The 23,976-nt window shown below is 40.1% G+C and overlaps 1 protein-coding gene across 2 annotated transcripts in view; it reads left to right on the forward strand.

The window, feature by feature from the left end:
* The window catches only part of TDRD3 (tudor domain containing 3), a 415,364-nt gene that overhangs the window by 315,928 nt on the left and 75,460 nt on the right, over nucleotides 1-23,976 (forward strand). For both annotated transcript variants that reach the window (XM_068267832.1, XM_068267833.1), the window contains exons 8-10: nucleotides 1,852-1,989; nucleotides 9,823-9,979; nucleotides 12,136-12,261. In XM_068267832.1, coding sequence (XP_068123933.1) covers nucleotides 1,852-1,989; nucleotides 9,823-9,979; nucleotides 12,136-12,261 — 421 coding nt within the window. The remainder of the gene's footprint in view (nucleotides 1-1,851; nucleotides 1,990-9,822; nucleotides 9,980-12,135; nucleotides 12,262-23,976) is intronic.

Consider the following 23,976-nt stretch of genomic DNA (forward strand, 5'->3'; position numbering starts at 1 on the left):
AAACACATATATAAGCAGGGCCGGATTTGTACTTTTTACTGTCCTAGGCCGACTATACCGTCAGTATGGTTGTTATCTCTGTGAGCCCCAATGAGAATTCCCTTACTTTCCATCATTGGAAGTCACAGACAATAGCTATTTTAGTAATATGCATATAGATTATAAGTTATGTTTTCCTTAAGAACTTTTATTTTATGCTTGCCATTTCGTTAATGATGGACCCAGTTAGGCTGATGTGTACCTGCAGAATAGAGCTTACAGGTCTTGCTGGAATGACACAAGTACAGGACAGAGAGTTCAAAGGTTAAAGCTGTCCTTGTAGATAGGGATGGCTGCAAAGAACAGCTTTACTGCCCCTCAATGTGCCGCCCCTATATTTTTAGTGCCCTAGGCCATGGCCTATGTGGCCTTGCCAGAAATCCGGCCCTGTATATAAGTAGATAAATACTTGATCTACTTACATAACACATGTATTGTACTGTCCACGTTTTGATTTCAGTGAATTTTATATAGTAAATGAAGAGGTTTCTGTTCCTGGTGGGGGCCATGTCTTTTGCCTACAGTTTAGGCTAAATCCTGATGTCATTTCTACCCTTTACTTTTTTCTTTTCTCCTCCAATCGCTGAGAACCTCACTAAAAATAGCCTTCGGGAAGCTGTAATTCCCAACGGCTATTTTTAGCAGTGCGATGCGATCATCTGATCGCATCGCACCTCTACCGCCAGTTTACAGCGTGAAACCAGTCTAAATTATATTCACCATGTTAGACGTAAGCTGCCGAGGAAGTGTTTAACTTTATATGCCATTTACTGTTGTGTAAGTTATTTCACTATTGCATTTTTGAACACAGATAATTGTTTAAGAAGTTGTAATCAATCCAGTTTTGTCTTATGCTGGATACACACCATGCGTTTCCGCGTCGAATGCGTCCGTCGATACGTGTTGATTCGATTATTTCCGAGCATTTCCGAACACATTTCGATGAATTTTAGATCGATTGCCATGTAAAGTATGGAAAATCGACCTAACGATCCATCGAAGCTTGAATCGGACATGTCGGAAATAATCGAATTGATGCGTATCGGCGGACGCATCGAATGCGGAAACGCATGGTGTGTATCCAGCATTAGTTAAGCTAGGCTTGTGATCTTGGTGCAGGGATAAACCACAACTTCATGTTTGCCAAGTATTTATGTCCAATTAAACACTATATAAACCTGGCTGATTATATGATGGTGTAAGGAAATGCTCTGAACCAGCCGCCCTGCAGAGAGCACTGCTTGATAAACATCAGCCTGTTTGTTTATGTTGCTTTATTGGCTGTCTCCGAGTCTATGGATGCCAAAATCCCATCTTGTTTTCTATAAATAAGCCCTAATAATATGTGCATCGGTTTCTTGATTAGCTTGCTGGAAGGGCATTGACAACACAATCACATTTTCTGGCTTTTTTTTGCATAGCGCTGAGTTTTGTGCTGCACAGGAAACCGCAGAAGCTTGGTTTAACATTCCATGGAATTTACCCAGTTTAACGCTCGTCTTATTTTATATCCTGCTATATAGTTTTCCATTTGGCTTTATTGTTATGATTCAGCTCAGAGTAGCTCATAAACGTGAACATTATATAACTTATTTTTTACAGCTTGAAATGCTGATAAGCATGAAACGGCCAATGAGTAAATTACTGTTCCGTTTTATGGAAATTAACGTTTTATTTATCAGTGGTTACAGCTCAACATAAAAAAATAAAAACTGAAACTCCTGGGGATTTGTTGCCACTGTATAATGCCTTAATCTTTAGTACGAGTGTAAAAGGCGCTGCTTGCTTTAACTCAGCTTTTCTTATCTGTAGACCAAGACATTTGGAGGAGGTGGTAATGCTGGAAGCAATCTCAATACAGGTGCTGGAGGGAGCCGCAACAGGGAATCCTTCCAGAGAGAAAAGATAATCAGAAGTGAGGGAAGATCAGAAGGAGTATATCGAGAACTGGTAAGATCTAACTGCAGAACAAAGAAGCATTGCATAACCAAATGTGTGTACAGTATGTGTGCAATATATATTATACAGTACACATATATTATGTTTTCTTTCTCGGTTGCCTCCTCTCTTCTGCTCAAATAGCTCAAGTTACTTAGGGTGTTTCACTTTATTTTGTTCTTTCCTTCTCTTTTTTTTTTTTTTTTTTTTTTGCTGCTTTGTCACTTCCTTTCTTGGTATCAGCTTCTCACTCTCTTTATGTTCTTCCTCTCTCCTTACTTGAAACACTTCTTCTCTTATTCCATCTGACCAGCTCTCCCTTTCAGTGCGTGTTCCAATCACTATGCACCCCGGATAGGGTTTTTCCACAACCTGTCTGATCCATTGAAAGTTGATTGTGTACTGTATGTTGGCTAGGTAAGGAGCAGTAGGGAATTGGCAGCTGTGTGGTCTTGTACTGTATTGCACAATATAATGGTAGTGGCTCGCTTGGTACTAGATCGATTTCTACAGAAATGTTATCAAGACCAAGTGGGGAGTGTAGTACAGAACTGACCTGTTCTTTGCTCTTTCTCCGTGTCTCTCAATAGCCTTCTTTGATATTTTTTTTCTTTTAATAAGCAAGAGTCTGACTCTCTTTTTTTTTTTCTTTGCCTCTCAGAGTGTTTTAATTACTTACCTTGTAGGTGGGTCTCAGAACCTAGGGATGGGCAGAGGTTTCACCATATTTTACCATTGTACACTCTGTCCCTCTTTCTTTGAATTTCTGTTCTCCCCCCACCAGGGCCTTTATTTAATTAACTTTTCTCCTGAGTTTTCTCAAGGAGAAAAGTTCTACAAGTTTAATTTATTTACAAAATAATTTTTCAGCACTTGGCAAATAAAAAATGACAGTAGAGTCTCATCTATCCCACACAATCAGGGATTGCCCGTTGCTATGATGTGTGTTCTTGCCGTTGCTTGAGAAGTCAAGCAGCTGGCGTAAAATGAACACAGCGCAGCAGAAATGACCTATAAATCCTCCAGACGCAGGTCTTCTTCAGTCCTACTACACCCAACTGCTTTGCTGGGTCCCCCCTGCACGGGTTCCGATGCAGTGACACACCGGGGAGCAGTACGAGGATGCAGCAAAGCAGCTGGGAGCAGAGGGACTGAAGAAGATCGATGCCTGCTGAAGGCTTTGTAAGTAGTTTCCGCTGCTATGTGCTCTGCAAACTTAGGAAGGAACAAGCACCCCCCCAGGCGTGCCTCCTATATGAGACTGCCAGTTGCCTGAATTTAACCGGGACTTTACTGTACTAAAACGTTAGGTAAAATTGGTTTGATGCAATATCAAATTTAATTTGTATTTTCTTGCTTGCTGAGGACTTGAAAGCTGTTTTATTGATGATTTGTGAAAACATCCCCTGTGAGAAAGGTTAATTGAATAGGCCCCCAGGGCTCTCTGCCACATATATGCCTTTTCACCACCCGTCATTTTGATGGCTTACCCTGCTGCTGCACAAATTCCGGACGGCATTAATTGCTATTCCCACTCCGAGTCGCAGCAACTGGTAGGGAGAAGTAATTTGGGGTCCATCATAGTGATCCTCAGCATCCGAATACACTGCTGTAATAACATTATGTCTATGGCCGCACCCAGGTAAGGCACAGCGCCGGTAAGAGTGAGCGCCGAAATGACCTCCTTCACTCTCGGTCACCTCTTCCTTGTTCCCCTCTCTCCCCCTCCCTTTCTTCTCTCGTTCCCTTTCTTTTTCTCTGATCTTCCACATTCTCCTCCCTTCTTTCTCTCTCTCTTTCTCTCTCTCTCTCTCTCTCTCTCTCTCTCTCTCTCTCTCTCTCTCTCTCTCTCTCTCACTCCACTCACTCCCTCTTCCTGCTTTCTCCCTGTCATCAGACTATTTGCTATGTTTTGGCACTGCTTTCTTCCTTTTCAGATGTCCTTTGTACTTGCATGTTTGTAACTTAATTTGCATTTGAAGTGAGTAGAATGAATTCAGTTTATCAGCGCACAGCCTGCTGCCCTTAATCTCATTAAAATCAAAATCCTTCATAATCTGCTAAAAGTGTGAAGTATTTCAAAATAGATCATTCAGCACAGCCACTTTTATTTGTAAAGCAGTTCTATCAAAGTAAAGCAGAAGGAAAAGTGCCTCGGTAAAGCAGCATTTTAGGTCCTATACTAAAGAAGGGTTGGTTGCCTCTGGTAAAGATTTTGTTTCAGGGATCAGTGCTGCCTTTAAAAGATCATTTTCTGTTTCCTGTCTATGGTTATGTAAAGGAAAAAAAGGACAATGGAAAAGGGATCACACGCACTTTTCTTTGCTAGCTTTTTCTCAATTCACCAGATCTATATTTTAAAGGGAACCTGTGATGTGAGTGACATATGGAGTCTGCCATATTCATTTCACTTTAAACAATACCAATTGCCTGGCAGTCCTTCTGAACTTTCTGGCATCAGTAGTTCTGAATCACACTCCTGAAACAAGCATGTAGCTAATCCAGAAGAAGCACCTGCTTATTTAGGGTCTATGACTAAAAGTATTGCAGAGAGATGATTAGCAGAACACCCAGGTATTATGTATTGTTTAAAAATAAAGACACTTTCTCTTTCAAACAAAACCACAAAAGGTTTTTTTTGATTTGCCTTTCATTGTCTGTTCAATATTAGTTTAGTGTTCAGTTCAGTCTGAAGGTGGCCACACACCATACAATGTTTTACATTTCTATTCAATTCAAGAATTACAATACATTTTTCTTACTGATTGTAGCATTTGAAAAGTCTGACCAATGTACCACACACATGTTCAATTTTGTCCCCAATTGTGAAAAAAATAATTGAAAACTCTGAGAAAATTTCTTGGGTGTATAAATTAAGAAGCTGACAATCTATTCCCTACACCATTCAATTTTTATAAAAATTGATCAGAACAATCCACCACTCCCGAAAAATAATGGGAAATCCGATCGGATTTCTTGCTTGAATTAAAAAATAAAATCTTTTGATTATTCAGGAAATCTAATCATTTTTATTGAATTCCTGTAAAATCTGATCATTTTATTGTGTTGTGTGTCGCCACCTTGAAGCTTATAAAGGCAGCAGAAGGAAATACATATCTATTGTTTGTAGCTACTACTAAACAGGTTTGACAATGAAACTTTTCTGTTGCTGTATTGGTGAAATCATATAGGATAGTACGATCAGTACTGCATCTTTCATTTTTCAGTTACCTTATATACTCGGGTATAAGCCTATTTTTTTTTCAGCACAAAAAATGTGCTGAAAAGTTACCCCCTCCTCTTATATACGAGTCAGTTGAGTAGCACGGATGGTGGAGCAGGTTTTGTTACTGGCAGAGGAGTGTAAGGATCTTGCACTAGTGATCTCGCTCTTGCCAGCTGGCTCCCTGCTGTGTCCGTACACCCATCCACTGCAAAATGGTGTGCAGAGTGCACTGCTCAAGACTACCTGTGTCCCCTGGCTTGTGGAGCAGAGTGTGCAAGCAATGTGTCAGCGGTGCAATGGTCAGGGATTTCTTCCTGTGGCAATTGCTGTGTCTCATATATATGACACCATCTAGTGACATCTTGAGACACAGCTGTATCATCCTTGGGGCACATCTGGCTATGTGGAGGGGGCTGACTTGTACTAGGGGCACATCTGGCTACTGTGGAGGGGGCTTATAAGCGAGTCAATCACTTTTTCCTGGTTTCTGAGAGAAAAGTGGGGTCGTCTTAAAGGGAACCTGAACTGAGTAAAATTATTTAAAATAAACACATGAGGTAAATTCAAATGACAATTACATAGTTACGTTCCTCTCAGAAGCTCACCATTTTCTTCTGACAATGATCTCTTCCAGTTCGGACAACATTTTGTCAGAACTGAAATATATCAGTTGCTGTCTGTTATAGCTAAGAGGACAACTGATGTGCCAGGTAATGTCCATGTTGCCCTATTCAAGTGGTAGATGCTACAGTTTAACAGTTTGCTGACCAGAAAGCTGTTATGGGGTAATAGCCATTTTCAAAATGCAGGTTGGAGAATTCCCTTGATCACAGTGGACAAACAGGATGCGGGACAGGAGGAAGAGATTGAGGAGTAGACTTGTGTATGTTTATTTTTAATATATACGGTACTGTTTTTTTTGTTTTTGTTTTTTGTTTTGCTGTTTATTTTTTTATTTTATTTTGTTGCAAACGTTTTTCCCCTGTCAGTTCCTTTGGCCTTTCTACCATGTGGTGACATAAAACAAGTGATTGTTTTTAGATCTATGGCCAGCATGTTGTAAATGCACCTCACTTCAGAGACACTTACCCCTTTTGCACTTTTCATTAGCTCTAACTAATTACATACATGCAGTTGTTTAACCAGTTGAGGACGACAGGCTTACACCCCCCTAGTGACCAGGCTACTTTTTACAATTCAGTGCTCTGCAGCTTTAACAGCTCGTTACAGAGCCATACAACTTAGCACACAAATGAATATTTCCTCATTTTGTTGCCACCAACAGAGCTTTCTGTTGGTGGCATCTGATTGCTGCTGCGATCTGTATTTTTTAAATGAATTTAATTGCATTTTATTTTTAAATAAAAACAAGTATTTTCTTTATAATTTACCCCCTCCCCTGACAGCCAATCCCTGTGATTATCTCTCATAGGCATCAGCCTATGAGGAGGATCGCTTTGTCTCTGTCTCCAGGGGACAGCCAAGTGACAGGGCTGTCCCCAGTACAGTGCTGCGGTAGATCGCAGTGCTGTACAAAGTAAATACATTGCTGTTTGTTAGTGTAACAGCCTGCCGGCAAACGGAGCTCCGTCACTCGAGCGGAGGGATACGCGATCTCCGCTAATCTCCGACCCCAGGACTTGACTTGATCAGCGTTAGGGCGGCCCTGGGGGAGCCACCTTCCCAACGCCTATCAACGATAAGCGGTCGGGAAGGGGTTAAAGGGAAACACAGATGTATTGCATAATCTACTACAACTACACCACCAATATCGCTGAAGTTTACATGGCTAACATATAATTATTATTGTTGTCTACTACTGCCTGTCTCCCCAATGCTACCTGTAATCCACTGTAACTTGTCACCCTCTACCACTTGTTACTTACCACTTTTCTGTCACCCACTTCAATCAACTGTGTGTCAATACTTCTCACATAAATATTGTCAACCATCTGTAGGACACAGGTTACCTTGCCTTGCCTTGGGCACCAAAAAGGTCAGATGTAAACCTGAAAGCTGCCGCTAATGGAGCTGAGTAAGGCTGCTGCAATGCAGACTAACTAGTTATCGGTTTCCACTTTAGCACTAAACCATTTACCATTCACATTGCTTTGATTGCACAAACCTGAGCCTTAAACTTGCCTTTCTTAAACTTACCTTTCTAACCTCATCCAGTAACTTAACATTGAAACCATTTACCCTTATCTCACACCATGCTTCCATCTGCCCCAGGTAAAACTTAAAGCGTACCTATAATTCTTTTACATGATGATATAAACATACAGTGCACCCGGAAAGTATTCACAGCGCATCACTTTTTCCACATTGTGTTATGTTACAGACTTATTCCAGAATGGATTAAATTAATTCTATTCCTCAGGATTCTTCACACAACCCCCATAACAACAACGGGGGAAAAAGTTAACTTTAGGTTTTGGCAAATTTATAAAAAATTAAGAAAAAAACCTTAGAAATCACATGTACAGAAGTATTCACAGCTTTTTGCTCATTGCTTTGTTAATGTACCTTTGGCAGCAATTACCGCCACAAGCTTGGCACACATATCCTTGGCCAGTTTTGCCCACTCCTCTTTGCAGCACTTCTCAAGTTCATCAGGTTGGGTGGGAAGAGTTGGTGCACTGCCATTTTAAGATCTCAGTTGTCCTCTAGAAACTCCTTTGATATCTTAGCTGTGTGCTTAGGGTCGTTGTCCTGCTTAACAGTAAGTTAACAATAACTTATTGAGTTCAACAATAAGTCTGAGACTTATAGAGACTTAATAATAAGTCTTAGTTCAACAGCTCTCTGGAGCAGGTTTTGCTGCACTCATCTTTCCATTTATCATGACTAGTTTCCCAGTTCCTGCCGCTGAAAAATATCCCCACAGCATGATTCTGCCACCACCATTCTTCACTGTAGGGATAGTATTGGCCTGGTTATGAGTGGTGCCTGGTTTCCTCTAAACGTGACGCTTGGCATTCACACTTAAGAGTTCAATCTTTGTCACATCAGAGCTCTGTTGGTGGGGAGAAAAGGGGGGGGGGGTCACTTGTGCGCTGTGTTGTGTGGCCCTGCAGCTTAGCCTTAAAGCTGCAGTGGCCTATTTTACTAAACATGGCCTGGTCACTAAGGGGGTTTAGCACTGCGCCCTCAAGAGATTAATACATTTTACAAATCCTCAAGTAAACTTTTTTCACATTGTCATAATGGAGTGTTGTATGTAGAATTCTGAAGAAAAAAATGAATTTAATCCTTTTTGGAATAAGGCTATAACAACAAAATGTGGAAAAAGTAATGCATTGTGAATACTTTCCAGGTGCACTGTAGGTGCATATAGTGCTAGCCCTACTAAGAACTTGTGTGAAGCCCCTTTCATTTTTTCCAATACAGCAAGAGTTAAGAGTTGTATATCTATGCAGATGAGCTCGTCAAACAGCTTTTCAAAATGAGTTTGGTTTCCTTAAAAGTATATAAAAAGTCAGGGAGAAGGCAGAAAAGGAAAGTTTAAAAGGTTATTTCCTATCCCAATACTTCTGGTGCACCACAACGGACCATAATAAGTGTGAGAGTCTCTATAGACATTCATTGCTTTTGCGGCAAAATAGGGTAATACAAGGTTTACCTTGCTAGTGTAAAAGGGGAATTAAGAATGTATTAAAAACAATGAATAAAGATGAAAACATAATTAAAATATGTGCACATACACAATTGATGTACACCTCTAAATACAGGAACAAAACAAAGGTCTGTTTTCCAGTTGGTGTCTGTTTCATGCTGACATATGTAGTCTGAACAAAATTCAATAAGGCTATGATACATGGCAAGTAAGCAGTATGTAGTAATGCACAGAGTGGATTACAGATTAATTGACCTATCTGTGCCTGGGGTGCGATAAATAAATTTAAAGCTGTGGTTGGCTTTGTCAGCAATATGTGGCAACAATAATGATGCTTCGATTGGACTGCTAATAAAACAACATGTAACTCTTTGGTATATATTTCTATGATCTATGTTCTGTGCACATAATCCTAAATTGCATTCTGAGTACATTTTATCCCGGTAGCTTTAAAGGACATTGCATATAATTTGTCACTCAATAATCTAATTACATCGGAAAATTGCAGTAGTCTGAAGCAACTAAATAAGTGGTCTTTTTAGTAAGCGAAAAATACAGCAAAGAAAACGGCAACATCAGTATATTGTCTCAGCTTTAATGTGCAAATTTGTAGAAACAACAGCAAATTATTTCTTTTTAAGTCCTGTTGTGGAAAATGTGAAATATTTTCATGTTTTCAGCTAATAAAGGCTACAGCTACAAAATCTGCATTTCAAATTCTTTGTATCACTGCGGATGTCACTTTGTACAAAAGTTAATATTTGGCTGGGCTTTTTATTCCTTTTTTCTGCTTTATAAAAAAGCACTGTCACATAATATGAATGATCTTGTTTGCTTTGGATTTGGTCTTGCGTTAGGCATTTATGCAAACTCCAGCTTCCTAAATGCTCTTAGAAATGAGCTAGGGAAATATGATTACAGCTCTGGTGACAGTCTTGTAAAGGAAAATGAAATTGTACATTGCTGGTTATTGAATTCCTTCTGTGGTTTTATTTTATTACAGGTTGATGAAAAGGCACTGAGGCACATCACAGAAATGGGCTTCAGTAAAGAGGCAGCCAGACAAGCACTCATGGACTACAGCAACAATATGGAGGCGGCTTTAAACTTCTTAATAGCTGGCAACAAACCCAAACCTGTGCAGGGTCCAGCAATGCGAGGTATTGTCATCTACTTTTAGGCAGAGAGGGCAAGGTTAGATAATGACCGGTTTTATCGCTTTTTTTCACTCCACTTAGTTACTTGGCAACATTTTGTTTAAAGGGGAGCTTAAAGTGATACTTACGTCAAAGCTAAAAAATGAGATTTACTCACCTGGGGCTTCCCTCAGCCCCCAGCAGCCGATCGGTGCCCTCGCAGCTCCGCTCCGATGTCCCAGGACCCGCCGGCGAGCACTTCCGGTTTGGCCGTCACCGGCCGACAGGCATGGGAACGCGAGTGATTGTTCGCGTTCCCAGCCTGTATATCGCCTCCTATGCTGCTATTGCGGCCTCCTGTTAAAGAAAGACCAAGCCTTTTCAGTGCTGCTGAGTAGATTTTTAGTCTGGAGGTTCACTTTAAGGAAAAAGCTACTTGATTTGTTTAAATAAAGAAAAAAGGGTTAGATATATTTTTCTCTTACCTGATAATTCACATCTTCGTAAGCCTGGTACACACTTTCAATTATGATTGGCCAATCACTGACCAGTTTTACTAGATATTGAATACCATGAGAAGATTTTGTAGGTAAACCTTCATACCACATTGATTAAATTGGCAGTTAAATTGGCTATAGGGTGTTTAAATATCCAATTTTGATTGGCTAATCATTGACAAAATTTACCACTTCCATGTAGTACGAGGACCAAAAGTTTTTGAACTCAATGAACAGATTATGTAGGTAAGCATTATACTGCAAGGAGTTGATAAAATTGGCCAATGAAGATTAGACGTGTGTATATTCATACATTTTAAAAAAAAAATCATATTTAGCTTGGTGACATATGAATTACCTGTGTTGCCGTTACAAATGCAGAATGGGACAGACTATAGGAAGGTAAATAAATAAGCAGCAGTGTAATCCACGTATCTACAGTACCCTTTGTACCCCTTTGGAGAGAAAGTTTCTTCTCCATATATTTTTCTTACGCTGCGTAATATGTTGGCGATTTATAAATTCAGCGAATAACTTTAAAAAATGTAATGAACTCAAAAATTTGAAATAAAATAATGTGACACTTCTACAATTGTTTAAAATAAGATGAGTTCTGCAGGTTTATTGAGGGTGCTGATATGTTGGGGAAAGCGAACTAGCAAAGCAAGAGAACTTTGTCACTCGTGAGCTTATAGAGCTTTTTTCTATTTTGAAAGGTTCTCTTAAATTCTCTACACGGATCTCAGCAGTAGTTTGTTGTTTTTTTGGCAGCACGAGTGGACTGCTCTATAGAATCTGGTCTGCAGTGTGGCCTGTGTTGGCAAAGAGAGCAGAGTTTGTGTGTGCAGGCATAATCATTCACTTCTGCATGTAACATACAGTAATTATAGAAACCTTCCATTGATACTGATATGAATTTTTTATTTCAATACTATAAAATTTAAATTACTGGAAAATTTCTGGAACACAATTGTAGTTTGAACAAATTACTCCCTGTACTGCTTATTTTGCAAAAAGGTCCTTTCTTTCATTCGTTTTTATAGGAAGTAAGAGGGATCATATAATCATTTGAAACCCAGCAATTATAATTAGTATGATTTTCAGTGGGAAAACATTCTTTAATTTATGTGAAAAACATATTTTACACTCGCCCTTCGTAGAACACAATCTTAGCGTAAACTAAAAATAATTTGCAAGAAAATAAATAAGGCAGCCTCCAGATCCTTCTCATGTCAGGTGTCCTTTATGAGGTGACATGATGAGATAGACGTGTATATACAGTGCCGAGCACACAAATAACTAGGCTGTATTCCATTTTTTTCTTTCTCTGCCTGAAAGAGTTAAACATCAGGTATACAAGTAACAGTTTCTATCCGGATCGGGACTGGGTCAGACTATAGCATAACCCTCACTGATAAGTAATTACAGCCATAAAATACTTTCCTGTCAGTAAATGGTTCCTGAAGCAGGAAAGAGATAAAAAGGGTCAATAATTAATAGATTTGAGCTCTAGCACACGCACGCACGTGTGTGTGTGTGTGTGTGTGTGTGTGTGTGTGTGTGTGTGTGTGTGTGTGTGTGTGTGTGTGTGTAAATTAATTTTTTTGAAGAGTATGGGGAGTTTTTTTTTTAAGTAAAGTTGTAACTTTTAACATGGAATAAACTTGTTCATTTAATAAAAAGGTAAAGGAAGAGGTCGAGGAAGAACTCGGGCAGAAGAGAGTGACGAATTGACAAATACTAGACCTTCTGCACCCAGTACACTGTTTGATTTTCTGGAGTCCAAGATGGGGAGTTTCTCTATTGAAGGTAAGTGCTGTGGAAAAGGACTCTCTGAAGAAAATGGCACCTCAAATATTTAATTTAAGGCTGGCTAAATAGAATGGGGGGAAAAAGCAAAAAGTGTTGTGGTCAGAATGAATCTTGTAATAATGGGGACATGGTGTGAAGACTTTTACAAGGAAACCAAGGGTAATAGATAATAATTGGATCTAAACCTCTGTTGCTGGCTGATAAAAAGGTACAGCGAGAGAAATCAATCTACAGAATACTTTCACTGAAATGTGCATGTTTGCTTTACTGTTGCCAGTTTTGCTGACAGTGTCTTCAAAATGTTGTCAGCTTAAAAGGTAAGCTTAGCCACTTCACCCCAAAGGCGTTTTTACCCTAAAGGTGCGTACACACGCACGACAACAGCCAACAACGGGTCCGTCGGCACCTCCTGCTGGGCGGGTTTTCAGCAGACTGTAGTGCGTGTGTACGCACTGTTGGCAGACTGATAAGGCTGTTGCTGAACGATCCACCCGGCGAATCGTTCAGGAACAGCATTATCAGTCCGCCGACAGTGCGTACACACGCACTACAGTCTGCTGAAAACCTGCCCAGCGGGAGGTGCCGACGGACCCGTCGTTGGCTGCTGTCGTGTGTGTGTGTGTGTACGCACCTTAAAGTGACTCTGTAACAAAAATTACAACGTTTTTTCTACCATCCTACAAGTTCCTAAACCTATTCTAATGTGATCTGGCTTGCTGCAGCTCTTTCTACTATAACCATCTCTGTAATAAATCAATGTATCTTTCCCCTGTCAGACTTGTCGGCCTGTGTCTGGAAGGCTGCCAAGTTCTTCAGTGTTGAACTGTTCCTCTATGCACACTCCAGTGTGTGTTTTATTTACATAAGCCAGCAGCTTCTCTGCTATCTTATCAGTGATAGAAGAGAGCTAGATAAAAATCCTCCTCTGGAGGCTGTGAAAGGAGCTGGTCTGTCACATACTAAGGAATTAACGACATAGGCAGAGCTGTCTGCAGGAAGCCTGTAATGTTCAGTGCATGAGAGAAGCTGGGGACAGAAGGTAAACACACACAAGTGATCTCTTGAGATTCAGAAGTAAGGCTGTATACAGCCTGCTTGTGTATGGATGTATTTTCTATGTGTGGACATGCTGTACATCAACCTACTTCCTGTTTTGGTGGCCATTTTGTTTGTTTATAAACAAACTTTTTAAAACAGTTTTTGACTACTTTTAATGCGGCGGGGAGCGGTGAAATTGTGACAGAGGGTAATAGGAGATGTCCCCTAACGCACTGGTATGTTTACTTTTGTGCGATTTTAACAATACAGATTCTCTTTAACGGACAAGAGCAATTTTTACCTTTCAGTGCTCATCCCTTTCATTTGACAATAGCTAAATCACTACTAATCACAATGAAATTATCTTGTTTTTTTCACCACCAATTGTGCTTTTTTAAGTTTGATATTTGTTTTCAGTAATTACTTTATTTTCTATGTATTTTAAAAGGAAAAACAAGGAAAAAATGAAAAAATACATTATTTCTCCAATTTCATCCCCTATAGTTTTAATATAAACACTGCTACTGTGCATAAAACGCACACATTTTATCTGCCTATTTGTCCTGGTTATTACAAGATTTTAATTATGTCCCTAGTACAAAGTATGGTGACAATATAGTATTTGGAAATAAAGGTGTATTTTTTTCTTTGGTGGTTTTTTTTTACACTATTTTCACATGCACGCGCAGGAGCACGCACGCGCACAGTGGCAGCAGCACTGTCTGACTTATTAAAAAAAAGTCCTGGAGCCATTAACCACCCTGGCGTTCTATTAAGATCGCCAGGGCAGCTGCATGAGGGTTTTTTTTAAATAAAAAAAAAATATTTCATGCAGCCAACTGAAAGTTGGCTGCATGAAAGCCCACTAGATGGCGCTCTGGAGGCGTTCTTCTGATCGCCTCCGGCGCCCAGAATAAACAAGGAAGGCCGCAATGAGCGGCCTTCCTTGTTTTGCTTAGATCGTCGCCATAGCGACGAGCGGAGTGACGTCATGGACGTCAGCCGACGTCCTGACGTCTGCCGCCTCCGATCCAGCCCTTAGCGCTGGCCGGAACTATTTGTTCCGGCTGCGCAGGGCTCAGGCGGCTGGGGGGACCCTCTTTCGCCGCTGCTCGCGGCGGATCGCCGCAGAGCGGCGGCGATCGGGCAGCACACGCGGCTGGCAAAGTGCCGGCTGCGTGTGCTGCTCTTTATTTCATGTAAATCGGCCCAGCAGGGCCTGAGCGGCACCCTCTGGCGGTAATGGACGAGCTGAGCTCGTCCATACCGCTAAGGTGGTTAAGAGGCTCTAGCAGGACGTTTTTATAGGTCAGCTTGTCATTAAGTGGTTAAAGCAAGCCTGAAAGGAGGGAACTTTCTTCATGGTAGATACGTACCTATATAGAGGGAATGCTCTTGATACCAGTCTTCCTGATCCTCGCTCCATCCCATTGTCCCCAGCTGCATCTCCCATTAAAGTGTTTAGAAAACAAAAGAAAAAGAGAGGATGCCACTATGTTACAGCAGTGCTTTTCTGAGAATTTTTTCTCCAGCCGAGTGGCTTGAAAATATTGCTGGGTAGGTCGAGATGAGAGAATATAGGGCTGGCGCTTCTCTACACAACTCTGCTTACATCAGAGGAGGAGGTGAGCAGCCGATGACAGCCGGGTGCTCACCAAAACTAGCTGGGTAGAGCACCTGGCTAAAAGAGCCTTGGGAGAACACTGTACAGATAGTCTGCCCCCCCCCCCCTCCTACCATGAGCCTGCATAGAAATATAGGAGTAGGACATTCATATCCACTGTAACAATGTTGAAATGTTTATTCATAACATAGACCAGTAAAAAAAAAAAAAAAAAAACACCAGGTCTACTGTAGAAAATAAAGCCTTATAGTGAATCTGGTGGATCATTGATACTGAAATATTGTGTTTGTATTTGGACATAGGTGTTGGTTCGCTGTGGTCCTGCATCACCGTTTGTTTTTAAGGCATAGTATTTTAATTGTGATTTAATATTATATTGACCATTGCAAAGTAATCTAATGTTCTGCCCTTGCTGAAATATACACATATCTAATAGGAACATTTATTATTACATAATTTATTTTTACATAATTACATAATGCACAAAATACTTAGACTGCAATTACTGCTGTAGAGTGTAGAATATTATATCTTATAGACATATCTTTACTGCACTTTGATTTTTTTTTTTATTAAAAAGTGTGGTACATGTGCACTGAGTGCAGAGGGAAAGCCTTATTTTTTTATTCATCTATAATCAGTTTATTAATTTTATAATTTGTGAACGCATGGGTTCGGCTGACTCCACAACATTCCTGTTTGTGGTGGGAATTAGTATAATCCTATGTGTAACCCTGAGAACTAGTTTAACAACTTGTGATCTTTTGCACACCTGGTTTCTGTAACTAACTGCTGCTACTCTAATTCCACTACTTGTCCTTTTGCCACTGTGGTCCCCATGCATGCAGATTGCACAAAGGGAGCAGGCTGGAGGGAAAATGCTGTTGCAAACATTTCCTGTCCAAGCTGTTAAGCTTTCTCTGTTTAGCAACTGCTTTTCCTCTTGTCCTCTAGATCTTGCCACCATGTCTTTCACAACCCCCTACTGCTGCTGCTATCGGGGCCTCTTTTTCCTTTCCACTGGCTGTCAGTCAGTTTTAGTTGGACTCTGGGGGTGGTCATGTTATTGGATGCTTTTTGATCTTAGGTTTTGTGAGGTTTGACGCAGCTGCAAGAAATCCTTAGGGTATCCGAGTCTAGGCCATGTATGGATTTGAATGTTAACATGCCAATTATGAAAACCATTCACAATTTTATGGGTAGCCAGTGTAAGTGAACAAAGGATTGGTTTTATGTGACAATATAGGGTTGGCTTGTTAAAAGTCTTGCGGCAGCATTCTGTACTAGCTGCAGGCGGTGTAGGTCTTTATTTGGAAGGCCAGCATAGAGGGCATTGCAATAGTCCAGCCATGAAGTAATGAAGGTGTGAACTAGGGTTGGATAAATGTGTGAGGGGATGAGGTGCTTCATTTTTGCAATATTCTTTAGGTAAAAGAAGGAATCTTTCACAACAGCTGAAATTTGATTCCTGAATTTTAATTCCCCATCATTCAATAAACACAAGCTGCTCACAGTGCTGGAGCTAGTAAGGTCTGGGTTCCCCACCCTCAGTGGTGTTGACTGTGTCTGGAGCTGCTTTGCTGTTAGGCACTGACCTCCGATGACAAGAACCTCAGTTTTGTCCGCATTTAGTTTAAGCCAGTTTTCACTCATCCACTCCTGCAGCTTAGTTAAACATGTCTTTATATTTGTGTCATGTTGGGTTTGAATGACAAATATAGCTGGGTGTGATCAGCATAGCAGTGGTATGTCAGACCGTGTTTTTTGAATGATTTTTTGCACGTGGCAGCGTGTATCGAGCCCTTGGGCACACCATAGGTCATAGCAATACTTTGTTGGAAGTCGTCTGTCTTAAAGGCATGCCCATCAGAGGTGCTCGGAGTCCCGTTAAGGAAGATGTCATGATCAACTGTATCAAAAGCTGCTGGGAGACCAAACAGTTATCAGGATGGAACACTCAACTCTGTCTATGGCCATGAACAGCTCATTGCAAATCTGGATAAGGGATGTTTTCCAGCTGTGGTGCTTCTCAAAGCCCGACTGTAGACAAGACAAGACAAATAACATTTATATTGCGCTTTTCTCTTTGCGGACTCAAAGCGCCAGAGCAGAGCAGCAGCCACTAGGGCGCGCTCTATTGGCAGTAGCAGTGTAAGGGAGACTTGCCAAAGGTCTCCTACTGAATTAGTGCTGGCTTACTGAACAGGCAGAGCCGAGATTCGAACCCAGGTCTCCTGTGTCAGAGGCAGAGCCCTTAACCATTACACCATCAGCCAACAGACTGTAGGGGGTCAAAGATGTTGTTCCTTGAGAGCTTGGCTTCAAGTTGGAGATGCACAGCCTTTTCAATAACTTTTCCCAGAAAGGAGTGGTTAGAGACAGGTCTGTAGCTGCTCAAAATATCCAGATCTAGGGATGGTTTCTTGAGTAGAGCCCTGATGATTGCTTTTTTCAGACATTTAGAAAACTTCTTGCTTGCAAGGACATGAAGAACAGAGGACATGCTGTATGCCCTTGACTCTATATTTAATACTCTGTAGGCAGTTGCCACCGAAAACCTGTAAAAAGGGCATATGTAAATTTGGAGCTGAAAGATGACTCGCCCCTGCTCTAGCTATTATCTTGCTTTATTTTAAAACAAATACCTTACTGTTAACCTAACCTTTTTGTTCACAGCATAATTCAGGCTTCAGCTATTGCTATTGCCCGAATAACAGCATTTTGTCATAATTTGGGCTCCAGCTATTTCTGCTGCCCAAATTACCTAGTGAGCATTGCTTGCCATAGCAGTAATTCACATTTTAGCCTATGGTGGCACCCAAATCGTGGGCCTAATTACCTGTCTCGATGGACACCTACCTGGTAGCTGTTGGCAGGCAGTGAAAAATGAGTGAATCCATTGCTTGTCAGCCTCTTGTGTGCTCTGAACTATAGATGCTCTCTGTCCATCATTATATCTGTGATTTTGAGAATCCTGTGTGCTTTTTAGGTCACCATGGCATGTGTTGGCTGCATTCTCCCATTGTAAATTCTGTTTACTTGAACAAGGACATTGTATGCTTTATCAAATATCTAAAGGCACTGTCGGGATAATTTTCAGCTATATCAATATATTGAGAAACAGCTCATTTAAAATAATAGTATCCAGTACATCATGTTCTGCTGCTTACATGATGGCCATTCCTGCTAATAAACTGCTCTTGTTTATATATAGTATTTGGTGAAGAATATTGATCCATTGTAGAATTAATTGCTTTTCTCTCTAATCAGCTCCAGTTGCGTGAAAGTAAGCTTGCTGCTGAATTAGCTTGTATAATAAAAACTAAACATTTCTCTTAAAGGGACTCCGAGCAGTGCAGAAACTATGGAAAGATGCACATCATTTTAAAGCTCTCTTTTTCCTCTTTCCAATGATATATAAACCGCCACCCTATGCCTTTTAGTTTTCGCTATTTTCGCGATTGAAATTGCCGCGGCCGCGATTTCGATCGCGAAAATAGAGAAAACTAAAAGGCATAGGGCAACGATTTAGGTGTCGTCAGAAAGAGGAGAAAGAGAGCTTTAAAATGATATCCATCAAGCCATAGTTATATTGTATTACACAGGACGACTTTTTGTCAAAGTCAGCAGCTGCATTCAGCAAAATGGAGCTGCTGACACTGGGGAAAGTGTCGTCCTGTGTAATACAATATAACTATGGCTTGATGGATATCATTTTAAAGCTCTCTTTCTCCTCTTTCTGACGACACCTAAATCGTTGCCCTATGCCTTTTAGTTTTCTCTATTTTCGCGATCGAAATCGCGGCCGCGGCAATTTCAATCGCGAAAATAGCGAAAACTAAAAGGCGTAGGGTGGTGGTTTATATATCATTGGAAAGAGGAGAAAGAGAGCTTTAAAATGATGTGCATCTTTCCATAGTTTCTGCACTGCTCGGAGTCCCTTTAAGAAATGTTTTTTTTGTGGTTCTTTTTGGACAGGTTGTTATTTGTTATATTTATATCTAGTGCAAACCGGAGTGAGGATTTAAAGAATGAATGGGCACAATGATCGATCTGGCACCAACAATGTGCCACTTCTACAGTAATTGCCTTTTTAGTGTGGCCAGTCCTTGTTTGTAGTCTAGCAAGCGCAAATGCTGTCTTGGCTTTATACCTGCCTGTTGCTCGTAACCACTGATTAAACTACAAAATAGATAAATACATTTAAAAAGAAATAAACAATTAAGACTGAGTCATTGCGTAATTGTCATATTTTTTTAAAATTATTGCTTTACTTTTTTTTTTTTTTTTAAGCCATTTAGTTTTGCAGCTATTGCTTGAATACAATTTACGGAATGTGTGTATTTGGCAAAATGTGTTGTTTTTTTTTAACTGCATTATTACTGCCATAGTGGCAACATGCCCAAAGAATGTAATTGCTGCTGCAGAGTTTTCAATTATAGACTTTTGGTTCCTGAATGTTGTTTAGCAGTGTTCCTTTTAAGATTTCTTTTGACATTTATTTTCGTAGAAGGTGTTTTTTCTTTGCATCTGTTATTGACAGGCCTGCTTGTTGGACAAATACATAGGTAAGCAGATTTTTATGCATCTTTAAGGAAATATGCGTCTTTTCAACTTCTTTTTAGCTGTAAACCATAATATCTCCTGAAAATACTAGGTGATCAGCAATAATTGCTCTGCTGTCTATTTGCTTTGTTTTATTTATACAGTATACAGTATGTATTTTCAATATACTTGATATGAAAGAAATAAGGGAACTACCACTGCCCACTTTTTGTTAGATGTTATTAGTATGACTACTGTTTCCCTCAAATTAAACCCTACCCTGAAAAAAGCCCTAGCTGGAGTCTTGAGCACGCTCGAAATATAAACTCTACCCTGAAAATTAGTCCTAGCGGTAGTTAAAGAGGAGGAAGAGGCGCACCGGCCCTCTTAGTGACCCAGCAATGTGCAGCAAGAAGGTCGTTGGTAGTCTCTTTGGTTCAGATCAGCCGACTTAGTAACTAGCCATGAGTATGGCTAAAGGGAAATTACCGTAAGAAGACACACACACACACACACACACACACACACACACACACACACACACACACACACACACACACACACACACACACACACCATGAGGGTCTATTACTGTTATTTTTGCAAATAAGGACTTGTAATAATTGATATGGAATAAGGTAATAGAAAATGAAAAAATACACCTTTATTTAGGAACATAATTTAAATGTTGTAATGACCAGGAAAAATGGTTAAATACATGTGTGGGTTTTATCTACAGTAGCACTTTTTATTTTTCAACTATAATGACTGAAAACTGTGAAATAATTACTTTTTTGTTTTCAATTTTTTTTTCTTTTTCCCTTTAAAATGCATAGGAAATAAAATAATTTATAGCAAAAAGTACCACCCAAAGAAAGTCTAGTAGTTTGTCTCGCAAATAACAATATATAGATCATTTTGGTCTGATAAGTAGTGACAAAGTGATTGACAATTGGATGGGAGGAGCTTGATATGGTTTTATTGCTGCGGTTTTTAAAGTGAACCTGAGATATATATAAAATATATATATACATATAAATACATACCTGAGGCCTCCTCCAGCCCCTTTCAGGCTAATCGGTCCCTTCCTTATCCTCCTCCGCTGCCTGGATTTTCCGCTATAAGTCCCGGTAATTCAGCTAGAATCCACTGTAATAATTTGCTTTTCCTGCAAATTTTATCACGTTATCGGTCTCTGTTATTACGGTGAGATACCTGCATTTTTTTTACCTGTTTGTATTATTCCTTTCACCCAAAATAATACAATACAATACAATAACATTTCTATAGCGCTTTTCTCCCATAGGACCCAAAGCGCTTAGGCTCTCTCAGATTCAGTAATTGGTAGTAGGATGAAGTATTCACACAACAAAATAAACTGTTGCTGTGAGTAAATGGCACATAACAAAACACAACAACCTTGTGTGTCTCATCTGACGTGGTCAAATAATGGTTTATCCCAAGCATTAATAGCACTTTTAGAGAAAATTGTTCTTTGTTCAGATATGGACGTTTTAAATGATTTGTTTCTGGTAAAGTTTGAAAGGATGAACAATCTGTACCAGCTATTCACTTGAAAGGTAGTAATGGCTTGTAATGACCTTTTAGGCCACTGTTTTCCTTGTTTTTGCTCCCCTCAAAAAAAAAAAAAAGCTTTTATGGTTACTTTCTTTTTGCAGTCGGTTTGCCAGTTTATGTAATGTGTGGTACATAAATTGTGCATTTATTTACTTATTTTCTGACCTAGATCTGTTTATACAAAATGGACAGTGAATCTGAAAAAATGATGTAAGCTTTCTATACACCTATACAGTGATCAGAAACAGAGGATTATGTGTAAACAGACAGGTTTAACCACTTTACCCCCGCCCGTACGGATTTCTCCGTCCCTTTTTCCATCCTTTAACCCCCAGGGACGGAGAAATCCGTACTTTCCGCGCTCCCGCCGCTGCCCGCGCTCCCGCTCGTAAACACGCCGCCCGCCGCTACTAAACACGCCGCCGCCCGCTCGCCCGGAGATCAATGAACGGGAAAATCCATTCCCGTTCGTTGATCTAAGCCCCGCAATGATCCGCTGCTCTCCGATGAGCAGCGCGATCATTGTGAAAAGATACACACTTACCCAGCCTCCAAGTACTTCCTCCAAGTTTCCGGAAGGACGCTTGGAGGTCGCATTAAAACAAAAAGTTACTGTGGCCATCTTGTGGCCAAATAGTAAAACTACACCCTACACATTTTTCACATACAAATAAATTACTTTTACACAAAAAATTAACTCATTACCTCCCACACTCCCAATTTTTTTTTTTTTTTGTAATTAAAAAAAAATTAAAAAATGTACAATAAAAAAAAAATACATAAATAGTTACCTTAGGGACTGAACTTTTTAAATATTTATGTCAGGAGGGTACAACACTGTTACTTTATAAACTATGGGCTTGTAATTAGGGATGGACGCAAAACTGAAAGAAATGCACCTTTATTTCCAAATAAAATATTGGCGCCAAACATTGTGATAGGGACATAATTTAAATGGTTTTATAACCGGGACAAAAGGGCAAATACATTTCATGGGTTTTAATTACAGTAGCATGCATTATTTAAAAACTATAATGGCCGAAATCTGAAAAATAATTAATTTTTTTCCACATTTTTCCTATTTTCCCATTAAAACACATTTAGAATAAAATAATTCTTGGCATAATGTCCCACCTAAAGAAAGCCTAATTGGTGGTGGAAAAAACAAGATATAGATCGTTTAATTGTGATAAGTAATGATAAAGTTATAGACGAATGAATGGAAGGAGCGCTGAAAGGTGAAAATTGCTCTGGTGGTCAGGGGGTAAATCCCCTCAGTGGTGAAGTGGTTAAGCTTCAGTAAGATTGCTGTATTGTTAGTCCCTCCAATGGTGTGTAAACATTGTACCAATATGCAAGGCATCTGTTGTGTGAGAGGCTGCTTTTGGTGGATTAACATGAGTCACTGGATGGAACACTTCGTAAATAGAACATGACTAGTTTCAGTACAACAGTTAACAGTGCAATTTGATTATGAAGTCCAATAACCCAAAACAGGACAGAGTTCCCATGGTAAAAAGGGCACTGCCACAGGCAGCAATGTTAATAGTTGCGATTGGAGGCTATTAGCGGTCACTTTGGGCGCTGGAGGCACTTGCTAAAATAGTGGGTGCTGGGGCCACCCACTATGCAAACTGCAGATGGGTTTGGGCGGTGGAGGGTTGGGGTCATTAGGGTTAAGCGATGGCCGTGCGGGGTCTTTAGCATTAGGTGGTGGGGGGCTGGTAATTTTAGGCACCACCAGAGGAGTAAGGCAGGGCCAGGGAGGAGTTAGGTGGTAGGGTGGCCCTTAGGGTTAGGCATTGCTAGGAGGGGTTTTAACTACTACCTGCCCACCCGTTGTTTTAAAATGTCCTGTTGGTCCCTGTTAACGGACCAACGGACGTTTTAAAAGTCCCTTCTCGCTGACGCTACCGTTCGCGATCGCTTATGCTTACCGCCGCACAGGGCTGTGGAGTCGGAGTCGAGAAGTCTGAGTCGGAGCAATTTTTAGGTACCTGGAGTCGGAGTCGGGAAAAAATGCACCGACTCTGTCTCCTAATGAATTTAAACTGTAATTAAAATAGAAAATATGATAAAATGTTCTATTTCTCAGATAATAGGCATTATAAAAAAATTATATATACAGTAATAGCTCTGCTTAGTTCACAAAAATGAAATAAACCAATCAAAAAATATGTAAATAAGTGATTTTGCGCCCACTGGATCTAAAATCAATACGATTGGCTGCAACAAGTGATAAGTACGGTTACTCACACCCCCACCGTTCAAGTAAAAAATATCTCAGAAAACACTTATGCGCCTATATGTCCCATCACATATACATTCTTTTATTCAAAATCATAAATACAAAGGCATGAATCCCCTATAAAACCAGATAAAATTACCTATAAATGCAAAAAACAGTAACCAACTTTCTCAGTGCCACCGCCCTATGGCACACCGCCTGGCACACACCACAACAGGTACCTATAGCTTGATTCGCTGAGCAAAATTCGTTTCCTAGCATATAATTGCACTACTTCCTATGACACCTTTCTACTCCCATAAAGGTAATACACTTTGCTTTAGATTAGCAATTCCAGCTTATCTTCATTCAAGTTTCATCAGTTGTGTATCTCATATACCAGCAGAGAATACCTCAATATTTCATATGGAGTAGCTTAAACTTCCATAGATATCCACCAGAGATATAATGGTGATTCCAGCGTTCTTTTATATCCTGCAGGATTTTGTATACAGAGTGCAGACCTATCAAACAGATGACGTTCTGTGGAGGCAATTCAGTATGCAAGGCTTAGTCAGCTACTCCATATGAAATATTGAGGTATTCTCTGCTGGTATATGAGATACACAACTGATGAAACTTGAATGAAGATACGCTGGAATTGCTAATCTAAAGCGAAGTGTATTACCCTTATTGGAGT

This window comes from Hyperolius riggenbachi, chromosome 2, assembly GCF_040937935.1.
Source record: "Hyperolius riggenbachi isolate aHypRig1 chromosome 2, aHypRig1.pri, whole genome shotgun sequence".
In the NCBI taxonomy this organism is placed as follows: Eukaryota; Metazoa; Chordata; class Amphibia; order Anura; family Hyperoliidae; genus Hyperolius; species Hyperolius riggenbachi.